Genomic DNA, 17999 nt, shown 5'->3' on the forward strand with positions numbered 1-17999 from the left:
GTGTAGGTGAACTCTGATGTCTTGCTAGGTCATCAGTTGAGTTTCAGGGCCCTGAATACTTCCAGCCAAATAAGAAATGACACGTCCAATCTAGCACAGATCAGGACACATTGGCAACAAAAAGGTTGACTTGTTCGTTTTGTCAATATGGGGTTTTTTTTCAACTTATTTTTGAGTCCAATACATTCTCCGTACATCTGTATCTGACAGCATATAGAATTTCTCCTCAAACTCAACCAAGCATTGGGCGTATTCTGACCAACTGCAGCTGTTCCATCACATGGAAAGCCGTGATTGTTGGCTAACTGCGTCCTAACGTGACAAAATTAGAATCTGTTTTCTGTTTGGGAGTTTTGCAGCTTTCTCCTCCTACATCTCGTCCCCAGCTGCGATGCAGACGCGGGTGACATTTGCGGCATAATGGATCGATTATCTCCCTGAGGCATCACCGTGTCTTTCCAGCAGAAAGTCACCAGCAATGGAAAATCTTGTTTTCAGTTTCCCCCCCCCAAGAATTTTAAGAAAACTCAGGTTGTGAATAAAAAGTAATAAAAAATTACACACCCAACTTCACCCTGACGTCCTTTTATCCAACTGACTGAAAAATAGCGTTTAGTGATTCCTGAAAATGCTGTCTGTTCTCATTAAAACAGAAAAGAAATTGGAGGAAAACATCTAATAAAGTGCAGAATGCATTAAGCTGTTGTATAACATCAACAGTTTAATTTGATTATTTGTGTAAATCTGCTTTAGGGGAGGTATGAGAACAACATGTGACACTGGCAGCTTTGACTCTACCAAGAGTTGAAAAACTGATGGAACTTATAAAGAACAACGGGGAGAAATAAAGCGCTGTTTGATCTTTTCTTTGCTTCTTTTATTGTATAAAGTAGCAAAGTGTTATTAATAACTCACAAATTTAACATACTTTAAAATTTCATGACTGCACAGAAGTATTTTACTAAGATTGGGTGTGCTTTTTTAAAATATTTCCTTTACTCCTCCTTACTTTGATGCACTAAATAAACTCTGGTATTAGCAGTTTTATTTTGTGCAAATGCTTAAACTGTATTTGCACCAGACAAAGAAAAACACTACAGCTGAGTAGGACACTGGATACAAATGCACAGTACACTTTGAAAATTTTGTACAGTTAAACCCCAAAATAGCCAAATTTTTGTTGATCATGATTGATTTGTATATCAATAAAAGTGTAAAACATCCAAGGGGTCATCAATTAAAGCCTGATGACGATTCCAATTTTGGCCGATGCAGATTCTTTAGACACTGTAGCAAATTAGCTTAGTACCTCTACCAATCTCAATAAACGTCTTGGTAAGAGATAACACTAGTAGTAGTAGTATTTACCATTTTCTCATACTTCTCAAATATGCTTTCTGTTGGACTAACGCAACAAAAACCAAGGGTTTATGCCTCCACACATAAATGTTGGGAAATCTAAAAAGAGAATGTTTACCTTTGCAAGTCTCTGTAGCTAACTACACACACACTTTCCCACAACAATAGACTGAGACAGCTTTCCATCAAACTCTGTGTAGTACTTAAACCCAGAATTCAACTTCCCCTTCTCCCAAACCCTCAAAGGAACACCCCCTTCCTCTGCTACATCAACTCTGTGATTTGTCTTTGTCCTGCGCGCCGACGCATACTGAGTTCAAGACTGTTACTCGAGACGTTGCAGCAGGTCCTTTTCAGCTCGGATCATGTCGGTCTTCACGCTCCCTAAACCTCTTAACATCTTGTCACATAATAACCACAAACCTCATTGTGTTTTATGGGGATTTTATGTGATTGAAACAGAAGGAAAGCGATGCAGGTTTTTCTTTTACATCTTTCTGACAAAGCCATTGGACATTTTTTAAAATGGTAGAGGTCTTTCGGAGTATGATGAGCCTGCTCTCTTATATAGTACATCGTCCATTTTTCTCTATAACTTTGTGTGGTCCGAGTTGTTCCTCAGAGAATCGTTTTTCCATTCAGTCAATTTCATCCATTAGTCTAGTTTTGTTGGTTCAGTTTTAGGCCTGCTTCTTGTGATACTCTCCTACATCATCTATAGGAATGTAAAGAGATGCTCACTCCCTCCAGAATCCAATGAAACTAGAACCTTTTTTGGGTTCTTTTGTATTCCAACTTTGCTGCTATATTTAGCAACTTGTCAGACGCAAAAGATCGCCATCTGCCAAAATTGGAATCGGCAGGTCAGTGTTTTTTCGAGATCAGTGATTGGCTAGAAAATTGCTATCAGTATAACCCCAGGCATTTCACTCATTTTTTTCTTTTTATGAATCTGAAAATTTTGACATTGAGTTAACATTTTTTGAAGTCTTATTACTGTTCCAGTAATAAGACTCCCACCGGTTAGTAACACCTCTTACTGGCTGATGTTGTCTTGTCACGGTCACAGAATGAGTACAAATTCATTTTTCTGGAGTTTCGTATTAATAGAGACTTAGTTGTTGTGGTTTTTAATGTACTTGAATGGGCCAGTCATATTTGATATGCACAGCATTTTTATAACAGCTGAATTTAACAGTTACTTGACTATGACACTATGTGGCTGGAAAAAGTACAACACTGCCCCTTTAGCACTGAAATGCTCTTTTCTGCTGTGGTTTTACCCAGGTTACCAGGGCCGGCCAGAGTTCCTGCTGCAGGCAGCGGGGCGTCCAGAAGCCCAGGCTCATCCAACCTCAACCGCCGGAGCCAGAGCTTCAACAGCATCGACAAGAGCAAGCCTCTTCAGTATGCAAGCGGTAACGATAGAGGTGAGCAGAACACAGCACTCCAGCATGTTCATCGGTAGAGATGAAGTAGAGATCAAGTATTAGATCTCTACTTCATAGACATGTAGTGCTGGGACATTAAGAGAGCTAACAGGTGCTTGGACAAACCATTGAACTGAAGCAATGTCAACAGGATTCAGTTGTTATGGTATGCCGGGAATGGTTAGTAGGTGGTGATCTTGCTTTGCAGTCACATGATCTTGGTACATTGAGGTCAAAAATGCTACCATCAATTCCTCTGAAAAACCAAAATCTGCATCAGCAGAAATGCCTCACACCAACTCTCCAGTGTGGTGGTGGATGGGTTATGATGTGGGATTGTTTTGGGGGAGTTTTTTAAGCCACTGGACCTGGAGGAATGTGTAAGAGTACAGAACTTGTCTGTACGCCAAGGTGTTTTTGAGTCAAATGTGAGTAAATCTGTTAGCTTAAACAGAATCACAAACAGGATTTTAATTTGACTACACAGCAGAACTACTGAAAAAGAAAAACATCAAGGTGTTGGAATGATTTAATCAAATATTAGATCTCTACCTCACAGAAATGCAGTGTTGTGACATTAAGAGAGCTAACAGATGCTGGCTAAAACCATTCAGCTGAAGCAGTGTCAAGAAGAGTTGTCAGAAAACAGGTTTCTTTATTTTTTGGCTCATTGTTCAACAGATAATGTGTTTATTGTTTACGTGAGAATCTGATAGAAGCCAGTAAAATCATTTTTATTGTATCCAGACACAAATCACCATTAAATTGTGTGCTTTCGTTTTCCTCACGGCTGCATATAAGAGCTAATTTACAATCTCCATACCCGCCACTTGATGGCAGCGCTTGCACAACAGAGCAGCCCGGTTCCCCACTTCAGTCTGCTGAATCATCCGGCGCTCCAGCTGAGTTCTAACGACGGCATTAGGATGAGGTGACACATAAAAGGAACTGCCCTGTCAAAAATAATATCAGCTTTTAAATAAGATTTAAAATTTAAAAAAAGCTCTGTAACCTGTGAGAGTCAGTATAGCTACTTAGGGCGTCACATTTTTATTTTCAACCCCTTTGATAATGTTTCTTTCTGAATGGGAGCAACAGATACAACAATTTCACCCTCTTTGCTCACAGAGCATTTCTGTCATCCCATAAAACTAACTCTGTTTGTCAAGAAAAGACCTTAAGAACTAAAGTTTCACTCCAGGGAGATAAAACTGAAGTTTGTTTGAAAGGAGAAAGAGAAAAGGACTAACAAAGGGAGAGAACAGAAATCAATTGCTGGGAAATGTCAGCAACACAGCTCCGACCTTCTGGGCAAAACAGAACACAGAGAGGCAGATACAGGAAGTTTCTGCCACGAGCTGTTTCACACACATTTCTCAGAAGACTTTGAATCCTTTCAAGTTCTTATATATATATATATATAGATATATATATATATATATATATATATCTATATATATATATATATATATATATATATATATATATATATATATATATCTATATATATATATATATATATATATTTCTTTGCTTTTTACTCCGTTATTTAGTTGGCCTTTCCCCCATTCAATATCAATAAAAAGTATTAAACGTGTCTTAGTACGGCTGTATAAAGATCCAAGTATATGTATAGAGTATAGTATAGAGTAGAGTGTGTATATATAGGCTGGCTGGATAGCTCAATAGATAAGGCATCGGTATATCACCCGAGAGGGCGGGGGTTCGAATCCAGTCTGGGTCCTCAGGCAAGACCCTTCAAGCTACTGCCTACCTCATACCATGAGAGATACTAATATGCATAACATGCCGGCTCAGACGTTGCCCGGCCAAACAAGGTCTGCGTCAGGTGTTGGGGAACCAGAGCACCTTGATGACAAATGGGCTACTGGAACAAGACGGAAATGGGCGAGAGATGAAAATGTGCATCTGTTGGAATGCTACTACTCAAATAATGGCTACAACAGATCCCAGGAACAACATCAGACATCTCAGTCCAGAAATGTTTATATATATATAATTTTTATATATACTATATATACATATATATATAATAAAATAATTGATTTTACCAAAGTTATTTTTGGAAGAGGCATTGTTTTTGTCAGCTGGATTTCTCTTGGGTTCCTAGAAATTCTGATCATTGAAAAACTAGAGAATAAATTCAAAAATGCGATGTTTACAGTCATTTAACAGGGGCTGTTAGGGGAACCAGTTAATAGAGCAGCACTTATTTTGTGCAAAATAGTATTTATTTATCATTCTCCTCCAAATAAAAATAAACTTTTGAGAAATTTTCAGTATTGATCAGCAATAAATGATATAATTTTAAGATATTTTACACATCTTTATCAAGTGGCTCTAGTAATTGTGCCTGTATGTAACTAAAATGAGATTTTACAATGTCTCAGTGGGTTTAACATGGGTCTGTCATAATGGGTGACTAACTGCTGGATCATTTTAACAAAAACTTAATTTACCATCTGGTTGCCTGATGTCTATATAATGTAGAGAGCAACATAACGGAGGAAGTAAATGAACATAGTGCTGGTGGGAGTTAACCAGTAGGCACTATTTAACCAGGCGGATGCTAGATTACAAACCTGAGCTTCTTTGAAAAATGTCTACCAGAAAGTCTGACACACTATAGAGGAAGTGGCATTTCATTCCCTGTTAGCTGAAGCAAAAAAGGAAAAGAAAAGAGGCTGGTTTCCATGACAACTCTTAAATCACAGCGCAGCTAAAGTGTGGTGGTCCTGTGAAATGGCCTCTAGAGTGGGGATGGAGGATCTCTAAAGGTGGGGTTAATTGAGTGGACCCACACACTTCATCACATTAATGCGTCCAGTCTCCTTCATTAACATCTAGAAAGTACCTGAAGGGCCTGCTGGATTATGGTGAATGATTGGGGAATAATAATAACAAAGACACACTTGGAAAAACAATCGGTATGTTTGCTCTGATGTTACAGGTACATACTAAAATGATAAACCTAGAAGTTTAGTTTTCAAAATGTAGAATACAATCAGAACAAATGTCAACTCAAGGCATTTTACTGGACCAGCGAGTCTGTCTGAAGTCCAGTTAGATTCTTTATATGTCCAAATTCAACCAAGTAAATGTACTGCACACCATGCAACTCCATGGTCTCATTCAGGTCCAGTTGCAAATACATATTGCACTGTACAGCCAATGTCAGTCACTCATGTATTGCCTGTTGGTACGCAGTTATCTGCAGCTAATAAGTAAAAGATGGAAAAAGGCAAATAAAAATTAAAAAGCAGCAATATTTCCACTCAAGCAAGCATGTGGCAACAGTTAAAAGGAACAACTACATTTTAACTGGTTTCACCTGGCCTTCTATTATGAATCTAACTAAATAGAAACACTATTTAGGTAAATACATGAAATAATGATTGCTAGCTAGCTGGCTACTTCAGTTTCTAGCTAGCTGGGTAGCTATCTTTCTCTTCAATTTCTTCTCAGTGAATTATGATTAAAGTTAATCTATTACAAGGAGCATTGGACAGTATTTTGTACTCTATTAGGTAGAGTTCATGCACAAATTGTATATATGAAGGCATTACAATCACCCAAACTGTCAACTTGAGTTAGGTGAAAATAGTGCATGAAAACCTTTTAAAAACTGCATAAAAGCAAATATCTGCACACTCTATGAAACAAAACCAACATAGGAAAGTGGAAAGACCCAAAATGCCTTCACTCTTGTATTAGAACCTATTACTTTGTTAATACCAGAGGGAAATTAAATGTTGTTGTAATTCGTATTAAAAGTTGAAAAAGGGTGTACTTTCTTTTTAGTACAACTCTACAGGCTCTCTTGTCCGCACACTAAAGCCTCTAAAATGTTCACCTACCCAAGACACCTACAGCTTTTAACCCTCCGTTATTTTAATCCCCAGCTGTCAGAGCAATATGTGACACTGAGGCTTTTTTAGTTCTTCTTTAAGGTTTGAGCAAACATGTTGTGTCTCAGCCCCAACCAGCTGAATCAAAGCCCAAGCCCCTCTCTGCCTGCCTGGAGTGACATTAAGGAGTAGACTGGAGGTGACTCAGAGCCAGCTGAGCCCTGCTCACTGCGCTGACTGACAGCCAGACAGACACTCAGTCTAGTGGTGCATAACTTCATGTTGTCATCTCTCCTCTCTTTCTGCTTCATAATGCTTTCTTTCCTGCCCAGAGAGTAAGTCCATACTTTTTGACAACTTCATCTTCTGGGCTGTGGACTCTGGTGTTGATGGTGTGTTAGTTACATTTGAAAAAGTTGCTCTTCTTTGACCAAACTAACATTTAGCCTATGTGTGTTGATTAAATACTGTCTATAAGTAGGTAAGAGATCATTGTGTTTTCGTACCTATTACTGCAGAAAGTTGTTGACAATTCCTCAATGTTTGATTGGAAGGAAGTTTGTACAATTATGCAACATGGGAAATTTGATAAAGATAGTTCTGCTGACTTTTGATAAAAACCATTACCCATTACTCCTTTACTCTGATGCCCCAAAATGAAATCAACCTGCAGCCTTATCTTGTGAAGGTGTGCAACTTCATTGCAAGATACATCCAGCTGGAACCAAAATCACGCAGCACTGTTCCCTTTGAATCTGCTTTTGTGTTAGGCTGTCACATAATATTCCAAAAGTGTTTGTTGCAAAATCAAGTTTGTTGCAAAATACAGAATATTTGTCCAGACACACAATTTTCCCGTTGGTACTTTTCATTTTACACTCTACTGTAAGAATTTAAATATTTCCAATTTTTGCTAAAACCTTGAAGGAAATTGGTGCAAGTTTGTTTTCCAGCCCTTTAAACAGGATAATTTGCTTCCTAGAAACAAATTCTTAACTGTAGATGTTAGACAAGCATCTACAGAGATATCATCCATCTGGAATGAAAAACCTTATCTACTGTCTTCTTTTTCTTTCTTTTCAGAGTCGGTGAGGGGCATCCCAGTACCCAGTGGGATGAATGGGAGTGGTATTGGCGGGATGGTTCCCACCAGCCTCAGTGGGCAGCAGCTGGCCTCTGCCATCCCCTCACCCACAGCTGGGAAGTCCTGGCGCAGCAAGTCCATGAACCTCAAGCACAGCGCCACTTCCTCCATGCTGGCAAGCCCCACACACTCACCTTCCACCACCCCTTCACCACAGGCCCTGGAAGGCCTTCAAACTCACGGAAGTGAGGCGTCCAAAGTCGGGTCAGGAGCCATGCCTCCGCAGAGGTCAATGCTCGAGAAGTTTCGACTTATTAACCCTCGTTCAGCCTCAAGAGCGTCACCATCCATGGCGGAAATGACTCTACAGGAAGAAGACGACCTATCAGAGTACGGAGACGATGGGCAGACCCCAACGAGGTCAATGTGCAGCAGCGGCAGTAGCAGCGCTACCGCCAAACAGATCTCAACAAAGACGCCAGCATCATCCCTTTCTGCACCTAGCAAAACGTCGTCTTCATCGTCATCAAAAACGTCTGCCAGTGGCAGCAGGTCCTTGGCCCCATGCAAAGACAAAGAGGACAAAAACAAGTCAGGGAAGTCTTCAAAGGACAGCTCTCCTCCAAAAGAGGAGCGCGAGAATGCGGCCGACTCCACAAAGAAGACCTCCAAGATAGCCAGCCTCATCCCCAAGGGAGGAAAGTCATCATCAGGGAAGAAAGATGGCGGCTCCTCCTCAGCTTCCAGCGGCATCCCGAAACCAGGACTCAAAGCTCCATCCATGGCGTCGGCCAAACCTCAGAGCCAGTCCCAAAACCAGAACCAGAACCAAGCTGCCTTAAACAGCAGTGGCAACATGCGAGCAGGTGAAGGAGAGCGAGCCAAGCTGACTAAAGGAGGACAAGGCGGGAGTTTTTATATCCAGCACTCCGCCGGCGGTCCAGAGGGCAAACGGACCAGCATGACCTCATCTACCAGTACCTCGGCTCTGTCCGGATCCAGTGGGATGCTCGTGGGAGGAGGCGGGGCACTCGGAGGCAACGGAGTGGTTCAGCTTCCACAGCAGCAGCAACACAACCACCCCAACACTGCCACGGTGGCGCCCTTCATGTACAGGTGAGTCATCTGGACTAGATTCCACACCAATTCCCCTTTAAGTTCCACAGAACTACAGAACCACGCATACACACACACACACACACACACCCCTACACACCCCCACACACACCATACCCTAGGAAGTCTTGGCGTTCTCCCAGTGATCAGCTGGCGCTCCCCACTGTGCATCATGCTCTCGCCTCCACATCTCTTCACAGTCATTACAGAACAAATAAACATCCTCTCCTATCTGCTTGCCAAAGCCTATTATTTGGCTGTTTGCGTTTTATCCTCAATGGGAAATTTCAGACATTGGCGCCGTTTAGGAATTCATTTACCGTCTCTTTTTCCCCCCGACTATGTTGGTTTGATGCATACAGCTGTTATGTGGCACCCTGATGGTGCAGTGATCAGGTGCGGAATATAGTCTTTCTGTATAAACCCCCGGGATATCAAATTCTCTATAGGTGGTGTACCACAGGAGAACAGAAGCAAGGAACCCAATCAAATTAATTTCCCCTTGGACTAGGTCCATTAGTGATATTAAATGGGTTAGCCATCCGTAAAGTATTGCACAGTCTACTGAATGAGCTTCTTGAAACTTGGACTACCAGGTGCTCTTTCCTGTCTGTTTCATATCAGTTTTCAGTCATATTTCTGAATGTGTCACCAAAACGAGACTGGCGATTCTTCTTTTGTGTCTGCCACTCAGAAAGCAGACATGGAAAGAAATCATTGATTACTTTTAACTTTGGAGGTTTGATGTCTTTGGTTAAAGTCATCGCTACAGATAGGGTATTTATGTTGCAGCCACAAACCTTTACTGTATTACATGGAGACTCTCGGACAGACGGACACAATGTGGAGCATAATGGTGGAGCAGAAGAAAAGTGAACTTATTTATAACATATAATAGATTTACCTTATTAAATGCCACAGCAATTGATAATTGGTGCCTCTAAATACAGATACCAGGAACAAGACAAAGCAGGTTCATCACTGAAGCTTTTCCCGTTTTGTGTTTTAGGCATTTAGTATTTTTAGTACCTTTTTATTGTTTTCTAAGATGTTCTCTTTGTGGGGTTTCTGTTGATGTCATTACATAAATGTTCACCAACAGGCCTCACCAGAGGCTCTCAGCAGGCATTCTGGGTGTGTGAGGGTTCTGGCTGTGCAACTTCTCCATCATTCTCCCTCTTCTAGGCATCTCAACCTTGTTAGGGTTGTAGTTGTTGCATCATTCTAGTGTAACAAATTGTCACTTTTAGTTCCCTTTAGATTTCGTACTGATTCCTTCCAACACAAACGCTCTCTGATCAATTTGAGTGTTTTTCAGGTCTGGATAAGTATGGACAAAAAAAACATCGGAGAATTTTCTTTGTTTTTCCAAACTTTATGCCTTAATCCATGGGTGTCCGGCTCCATCCTCCAGGGTTAGGGTTAGTTTTTCAGGAGTTTCTGCTCCCATGAAGCTGATTCAAATGGTCTAACTGCGTCCTCAGAATGTCCTGATGTTCTGCAGAGTCTGCAGAACCATTATTTGATTCAGGTGTGTTGAACCAGTGAAAGAACTGAAACGTAAAGGATTCTAGTGCTTTGAGGACTGACTAATTCATCCATATAAATTCATTTATATAAATATACATGCATACATACAGTACATATTTTTTTTTATCATCGATACATCTTTTTATCCATCCATATGTACATAAATTTACACCCTTCATCTATTCACTCATCCATTTTTAAAAACATTTTTATCCCCTTTTCATCATCCATTCTTCCTTTTTTCACCATCTTTCCATCTAGAAGAAACTGAATATAATTTTGACTTGCATAGGAAACCTCTGGTTGTAAAAACATGATTGTCATATTTTTATCTTTGCATCATAGTCATTCTACCCAAATAGAGCAAATTAAAGTAAAAAAAAAAAAAATACTATGTAGCTTCTGTCTTCGCTGTCGGTGTGGCTATCTCACATGTCAAGTCCTCCATTTTATTTCACATCACTATTGTTCCACGCAGCTTCGGTAGAGAATATCTGTGCAGCTGAAATAAAGGAAGGCGGCAGTGAGGAGAAATAATTCGCATGAGCTGAAGTCGCTCACGCAACTGGAAGCCAGTTCTTATCTGCAGTGCTGCAGGTGGTGACGGTGATCCCTGGTGTGTGGGGGTGGGTGTGTGTGTGTGAAGGGGTGAGTATGTGACACTATGTGGCCTTTGCTTAGATCTGTGCGTGTGTGTGAGCTTGTTCCAGCCCTGTCTGCTGAGGTCTGCAACTGTTGCTGTGCATTTTTTCTGGATGTTTTTCAGCATAAAGACGGTGCATTAACATGCATTCTGCTGTGTGTGTGTTTTGCTACTGAAAGCAGTTTTCTTCCTTGTCATCTGTTTCTGACAACATTACTCAATGAAACACCTGCGGTGTGCGTGGGTGTGTGTGTGTGCGGGGGTGGGTGGGTCTGTGTGTGTGAGGAACGCATCTTTGGAAGTGTGTAGGAATGTCTTTGTTTCCTTAGATCAGCAAACGTTGAAGCGTGATGCCACTCAGACTGGAGGACAAGAGGCAGAACAACAGAAACAGATTTAACCCAGCGACGTTTTTTCATAGAGGAAAATAAAACGTACCAGACCCATTCAGCTATTGTTGCAGATTTAAAATGCTGCTATATTCTGAGTGACAATGGTAGATACTAGAGATGGTATCAATATCTGTATCGATTCTGATATTGAAAAAAGTTCCAGGTTGGGTATTGTGACAATGTGGGCTGATCCATTCAGTCTAAGTCTATGCTTTTGCTCTTTCAAAGTCATGTTTTATTCTTTATTTTACATTATATTTAACATTCCTAATTTCACTTTCTGATCCCTATGAAAGAAGGTTTGTTGCAATTTATTTTTCTGTTTATTTATATTTTTTACTTTATTTATAGTATTTTTTTATTTATATTGGCTTTTATACTCCTAATTACAGTGACTGAACAAATTAAAGTTATGTTGTTTTGCATATTTGACCAAGCTTGTGAAGCGAATGGTGTATTTAAGTGTTCTGAACTGGTGCAGAGTTATCAAATTAATTTGTAATTCAGTAAGTTTATGTCGGTGTTTTTAAAAAAATAAACATTTTAAGTCAATTCAGTACTATTTTTCTGTATCGGATTGTTATTGGACCGATACTAAACCTCCGATATTTGTATCAAAAATGAAAAAGGTGGATCGGTGCTTCCCTAGTAGGAACATGAAGCTTCTCACTTTTAACCTGAAAACAGATTCAGGAAAGCTCTCTGAACAGCTAAATCTGCTCATATCTGCAAATGCCCAGGTTTATTATGCATATATATATATATCTTTATCTTTTTGCCTCCAGGACGTTCTCTGAAAACGACTGCACCATGGTGGCCCCAGCCGACCCCTGCCTCAGCCCCACCAAGGGAGAGCTGGTCTACAGCAAAACAGCCAAGCAGTGCCTGGAGGAGATATCAGGTACGACACACACACACACGCTGTGGGCTTCTGTGCGGATCGCCGTCTTCTGTGTGGGTGTGTAAATAAGCATTTATATTTATAAAAATATATTGGTTAAATTAGAAATTTAACCTCTCTCTGCTATTGAGCCTCTATATTTATTCAAATCTGACCTGAAAGCTGCTGCAGTTCTGATCTGCAAGTTCACGAGCAAAATTTTTCAAGAAGAGGAATAAAAAGCTGCAGTTAGTTTATCAGCATGCACATTCTGCAGCATAAAACTGGCTGTGTTTACCTGTGGGAGCCACATTTTGTTCCTGTTTAATGAATAGAAGGGAAAAGGTCACCGCTGTCGGAGGGAATCAGCAGTGTGGATTCACATCACCATTACCTGACATTCTCACACTGACGAGCTGGGTAAAACTGGAACATCACGGCTGTTAGAACAGGGAAGTTATCTAACAGCGGTACTTGAACATTAATAAATGCAATATAAAGATGCAAATGAGTCAAACAGAAACATAAAATGCATAAAAAGCACTTCATGGCCCTCATTAATGCTGTGGAACAGCTTTAAAAGTATGAGAATGTTTTTTAAGACAATGCATCCCGTGTTTATAATCTGAAGTCCTGTTCATTCAAAGCTAATGCAACAATAGCAAATGAGGTCAAAACTTTCTGCTAATGTCGATAAAACACTGTTAACACAATTCAGGTGTTTCTGTTAAATAAGAAGCACATTTAAAATCACAATAAGACAGAAGAAATGCCACACCGTCATCGTCCAATCACTTCCTGTCGTCTTCTTTGGTTTGCTACAGTTTGTTCCAGTTGTTGATCATGTGACTCATGATGCAAAAAAATGTTTCCATTGCAGTTTTGACAGTTAAACCAATTTCGATAGGGCCAAAAATTTGTTTATTTTTTTCAAAAAATGTTTACATTGTTTCCATTAAGCATTTTTTGAGGGAAATGTCCACAACTGTATGGCCAGTGGAAACGCAGCTATTGTAGCCTTTATCGCTTTAGAGTGTTGAAGAATGTCCACCAAATTCTAACCTTCCTCAATTCCTCGTCTGTTATTTTGTTGCATAGATCCATCTTGGGATCACATTACAAGCACTGTTTCTCTTCTCCATGCAGTTAGAGAGGGTGTGTTTGAGTCCACATCCATCCATCTACACACACACCAAGGGAGAATTTAGAGAGATCAATTAATATAACGGTCAGATTTTTGAACTGTAGAGAGCTTCAACTTTTAGTTTTTTTCTGTATCCTCTGTATATGGGGTCCAACAAGTTTGGCAGCTAGTTTTTTGGCAACAAAACCGATTTCTGGATAGAGGAATGGCACCAACATTTGGAAAGCTTAGGTAAAAATTTGTGAACTATTCTCAAAACCAAAGTTGATCCCTGGAAACCAACCTGAGATCAAATTTCGTTTAGATAAACAATCTCCACTGCCAACTTTGGATTTTGGCATTGAAATATTTAAAGGTCTGACTCTGGTTACACTCTCAAGTTTATTATTTCTTCTGTTTTCATTAGTTAAATTTATTTTTTTGTAAAAGTATATTACACTTACAGTAGGTGCTATGGGAACATTTTAAACAGACGGTTCCTAGGTTAGGTGCATTTTGCTTGTTGAAAATATTTGACAAAGAGCTGGAAGAGAACTTCAACCAACATCCCAGCACTGAAAACAAAAAGCGGGCTTAGAGCAAACTATTGTTTCTCTTCTATTATCCAGTTTCAAATGACTGCTGCTGCAGTTTTCAAACATAAGGTCTGAATCATTTTCTTTTCTTAAAGCCTGTCATACTTTAACCAGCTGTTTGTGTCTGTGGGGAAATTTGGAGCTTTACATCTTAAAGTAACAACTCGTTTGAAGTAAGTCGGAAATGCTTTCATTTGAAAACAAATTCCTCACCTCACTCATCATAAAACATAAAATAGAGCTCAGCCTGGATCTCAAATCAAAGAAAGCCAGACTTAAGTTGGGAAAAGGAAGACATCAAGCCGAAAGCCAGAAGAACTCTACAAAGCAGAGCTTGGACAAACAACACCATGTGATTATAGGTTTAGGGATGTCAAGTGGGCAGCGACATTCCAGACATTTAGCTACGTTCCTGGCTTTTCCAAAACCTGTCATTTGCAGGACAAAATTAGACAACAGCACTGACCATTTTCTTTGTTTAGACTCCATTAGGTACACTTGCTTTTTTTTTGCAGTAACACGTTTCGTAGCCGCTTCATACCATTCGCCCTTCTGGCTCTTCCTCTGCGGAGGAGAGGGATCGAGTCTCTGACAGGGCAGTTCAAGAGTCGGCACACCACAGATCCCGCATGACAAGCCTGCTCCTACTGCATACAGACGCACAGACCATGTCAGGGGTGTCAGCTTTCAGACATCAAAGCAGGACAACTGTTTAAAATCTATTATGGTGTTTCAGAAGTTGCAGAGATGAGAAGAAAGATTGTGGTAGAGAGGGCTCGCAAATATCTGCGTTGGTACAAACTGAGCCTTACAAAATATCCACACTGCTTGAACATCATCACATTTTGGCACATCACAATCATGCACTGGACGATATTTGACTGGGATTTTATGGTTGTAGTATTTGAAAGGCTTCCATACATTCATATTACCCCTTTATTTGTATACCCTTTAATAAAATCAAGGGAAACCAGTTACCCTCAGTCAATTCTGGAAATAACCGTGTTGTAGACTTTAAAGGGGAAGCATTTGGGGGCCATTTAGGCAACGGGAGGTTCTCACAAAACCCCGCCTATTTCCACAAAGCTCCTCCTTGGAGTTCTGGTCTCTAGCTGCGCAAAAGACCACATCTCCCCCCTCAACTCCTCACTCCGGAAGCAGGAATTAGCTATTGTGCGTCTGGTGAGCTACAGAAGCTGTATTCATACCAAAAACATTTGGTGTAGCCCCCTTGTTTCAGGATGCTTTTGTACCAAACAAATACAACATTGTTTTATACCTTTATACATGCAGAAGGCTTGTGTAGAACTAAGCTTGTGGTAATTCAACTGTCAAACTAGAGAGGACTCCCAGTTTTCACTAACCTCTACTCGGCAGCATTAAGGCTTCTAAGACCGAACCAATGCTTTATGTAAGTGTATGAATCGTTCAACACCATTAAGTTACTTAGCTCTCTCTGCACTATATGCATTACTCACCTCAACGTTGGTCTGAGTGTAAATGTCATTGTTACTGGAGAAAAAATCAGCTAAGGTCCAAATCCAGCTACATGCAGCGTTCAACCAGTCCTAAAGGTTGCATATGAACATCATAATGGTATGTTGTCCCTCTGATGACAGGGGATATGCATCAGCTCTTCTGTAATGGTGCATTCAAGTACAGCTGGTACACTGGATTGTCTAAATATAATTTTTTTTTTTTAACTCAGACGTATGCACAATGTTACAAAAATTTAAAAAATAACCCTGAAGTAGGTACCAAATTTTTGTGTTACGTTATACCGTTACTAATTTCTCTCATTGTTATCGTTCATATTATATTGTGATGAACAATCTCTGATTGACAGAAAAAGCACTTTTTAAGGCTTAAATAAATCTCTATCAAATCTAAAAAATAGACCTGATTTTTGGCTTCTGATGCGACTTCTTCTGGAGGCTTCTGTGTGTTGAAAGCAGGTATGAAACAAATGGGGCTGACAGCGTATGCACTGACTGATATGAATATGTTGGCTCATGATTGATCCATGATAAGCCGCAGGGCTCAGTATTTTAGCTCCTGACGACGGCATTTAATTAAGTCGGCTGGATAGATTGGTGCAGTGGGAGCTTGCAAGCTTACAGGTGCTCTGTCCAAACAACTCGCTGTCCCACTGTGTTGGAGTGGGAGGAAAGCCACGGGTAAGAAGTAAACTGAGGAAGAGAATGAAAGAGGATTAAGAGAAAGAAGTGCTGATAAACACTGAGCGGGGCTGAGCGGGAGAGGAGGAGGGAAGGCTGCAGGCTGCATGCTGGAATGTGTGTGAGCCGGGCTTCACCAGCCATTTATTCTCCGCTGTGAAGAGAGGGGAACAGTCAGTGTGTCAGCGAGGGAGGCAGCAGAAGTGTGGCAGTGAGCTGGTAATTAAAGGAGGGACAGAAGGTGGATGGGGAACAGATAAGAGTGAGTGAAGAGAGACTGTCATTAAATAGGGGAAAAGATAGAGGGAGCGAGAACAGGAGGAGCAGAGAGTGAGCCACGGAGATGTAGCGGCTTGTGCATCCACGCCCCTGACCGTGGTGAGGCAGAGAGACAACATGCGGACGGAGTGGAAGGATGAAGTGATTTGGTCTGGCTCGTAGTACGACCACGAGTATGGGCTGGCTCAGGGATGGATCTGGATTTTACCTGCACACCTTCCAGAGTGGTTTCCTCCCCACTCTTCACCCTCCGCTCGCTTTCCCTCCAGCCCACTGAATCCTGGACCACAGTGAGGGAGGCGTGGGACGTGGGGACCTATCTGTTTGCGTCCTCTGTTCTCCGGTTCCTCCCTCCCTCCATCTGCTTTCTCGGTGAAGGTACGACCAAGATGTGAAGGGGAGAGCCGCGCACAGGTGGAACCACTCACACGTATTGTACCTATTCCTGAGCCACCGGCAGCGAAGAGGTAGAAGATGAAGAGAGGGGCAGAGTTCTCTGTGTATCAAGGGGGCAGCCCAGCTCGCCGGCCTCCTCAGCCCCTCCCCGACAACCTCAACCTGCGGATCAAGCAGCGCTCCCTTACCAACCTCACCCTGCTCAGCGATGGCGAGCAGCGGGTCTATTCCTTGGAACTCACCGACCCACCGTCTCGTCTCTCCCAACCTCTGAGCTCTTCACCTTACTCGTCATCTACGCAGCGGGCGGGGGGCAGTCTGCAGGGCAGCCCCAGGAAGGAGGGCGGCACCAGGAGCACAGGTGTCCGGGGCACCAGAGCTCGATCTCTGTCACTTTCCCTCACTAAGGTCCTCTCGCAGTCAGAGCATTCCCTCATCCCAGTACCTTGGCGACGCACCGCGGCAGGTGGGCGTCCACAACGGGCGTCGTACAGCGGCCACCCAAGGACCGAGTCACAGCGGAAGTCTAGGGAGGGGCCAGGAGCAGATGGGAAAGGCAGGAATGGATGTTCTAGTGCTGAAGCAGCAGCAGAAAGGGGCGACGGGAAGCAGGGCGGCAGGGAAAAAGACGGGTACTGGGCAGAGGAGGAGGCTTCAGAGGGAGGTCCTCGAGAGGGAACGGCTCAGTTGGATAAGGAGGTGATCCTCACCATGTTGGGGGACCTGGAGCAGGTCCTACACACCTCACCCCAACCTCACCCACGTAAGTTAACCCTTCGTCTCTGCTGCGGTGGTTGGGATTCATCCAGTGTTGGAGGATTATCGTGAAGCTTAATGCAGGGAGTCAGAAATATGTGAACACTAATTCAAAGTTCTTAAAGAAGTCATCTTAAGAACAGCAGAGCTGAAAGACCTACTATAAGCTGGATATTTTCTTAATCCTCTATTGGACGAACCATACTTTCTCACAGGACCCTGTTGGCAGTTGAAGACAGTATTTAAATGTTTTTGAAACGTGGCTGTGGAATGAGACATCAGCTAGCTTAGTTTATGCTCACACATGCTCAATCACAGATGTTACAACTAGATCCCCAACACATATTGTATCACCAGCTACACAACCCT

General features: G+C 41.7%; 1 protein-coding gene across 12 annotated transcripts in view; it reads left to right on the forward strand.

The window, feature by feature from the left end:
• Positions 1 to 17999, forward strand: part of nav3 (neuron navigator 3) — a 283136-nt gene that overhangs the window by 183979 nt on the left and 81158 nt on the right. For all 12 annotated transcript variants that reach the window (XM_023350561.1, XM_023350555.1, XM_023350557.1 and 9 more), the window contains 3 exons: positions 2647 to 2789; positions 7742 to 8858; positions 12209 to 12324. In XM_023350561.1, coding sequence (XP_023206329.1) covers positions 2647 to 2789; positions 7742 to 8858; positions 12209 to 12324 — 1376 coding nt within the window. The remainder of the gene's footprint in view (positions 1 to 2646; positions 2790 to 7741; positions 8859 to 12208; positions 12325 to 17999) is intronic.

Source organism: Xiphophorus maculatus, chromosome 17, assembly GCF_002775205.1.
Source record: "Xiphophorus maculatus strain JP 163 A chromosome 17, X_maculatus-5.0-male, whole genome shotgun sequence".
NCBI classification, from domain to species: domain Eukaryota; kingdom Metazoa; phylum Chordata; class Actinopteri; order Cyprinodontiformes; family Poeciliidae; genus Xiphophorus; species Xiphophorus maculatus.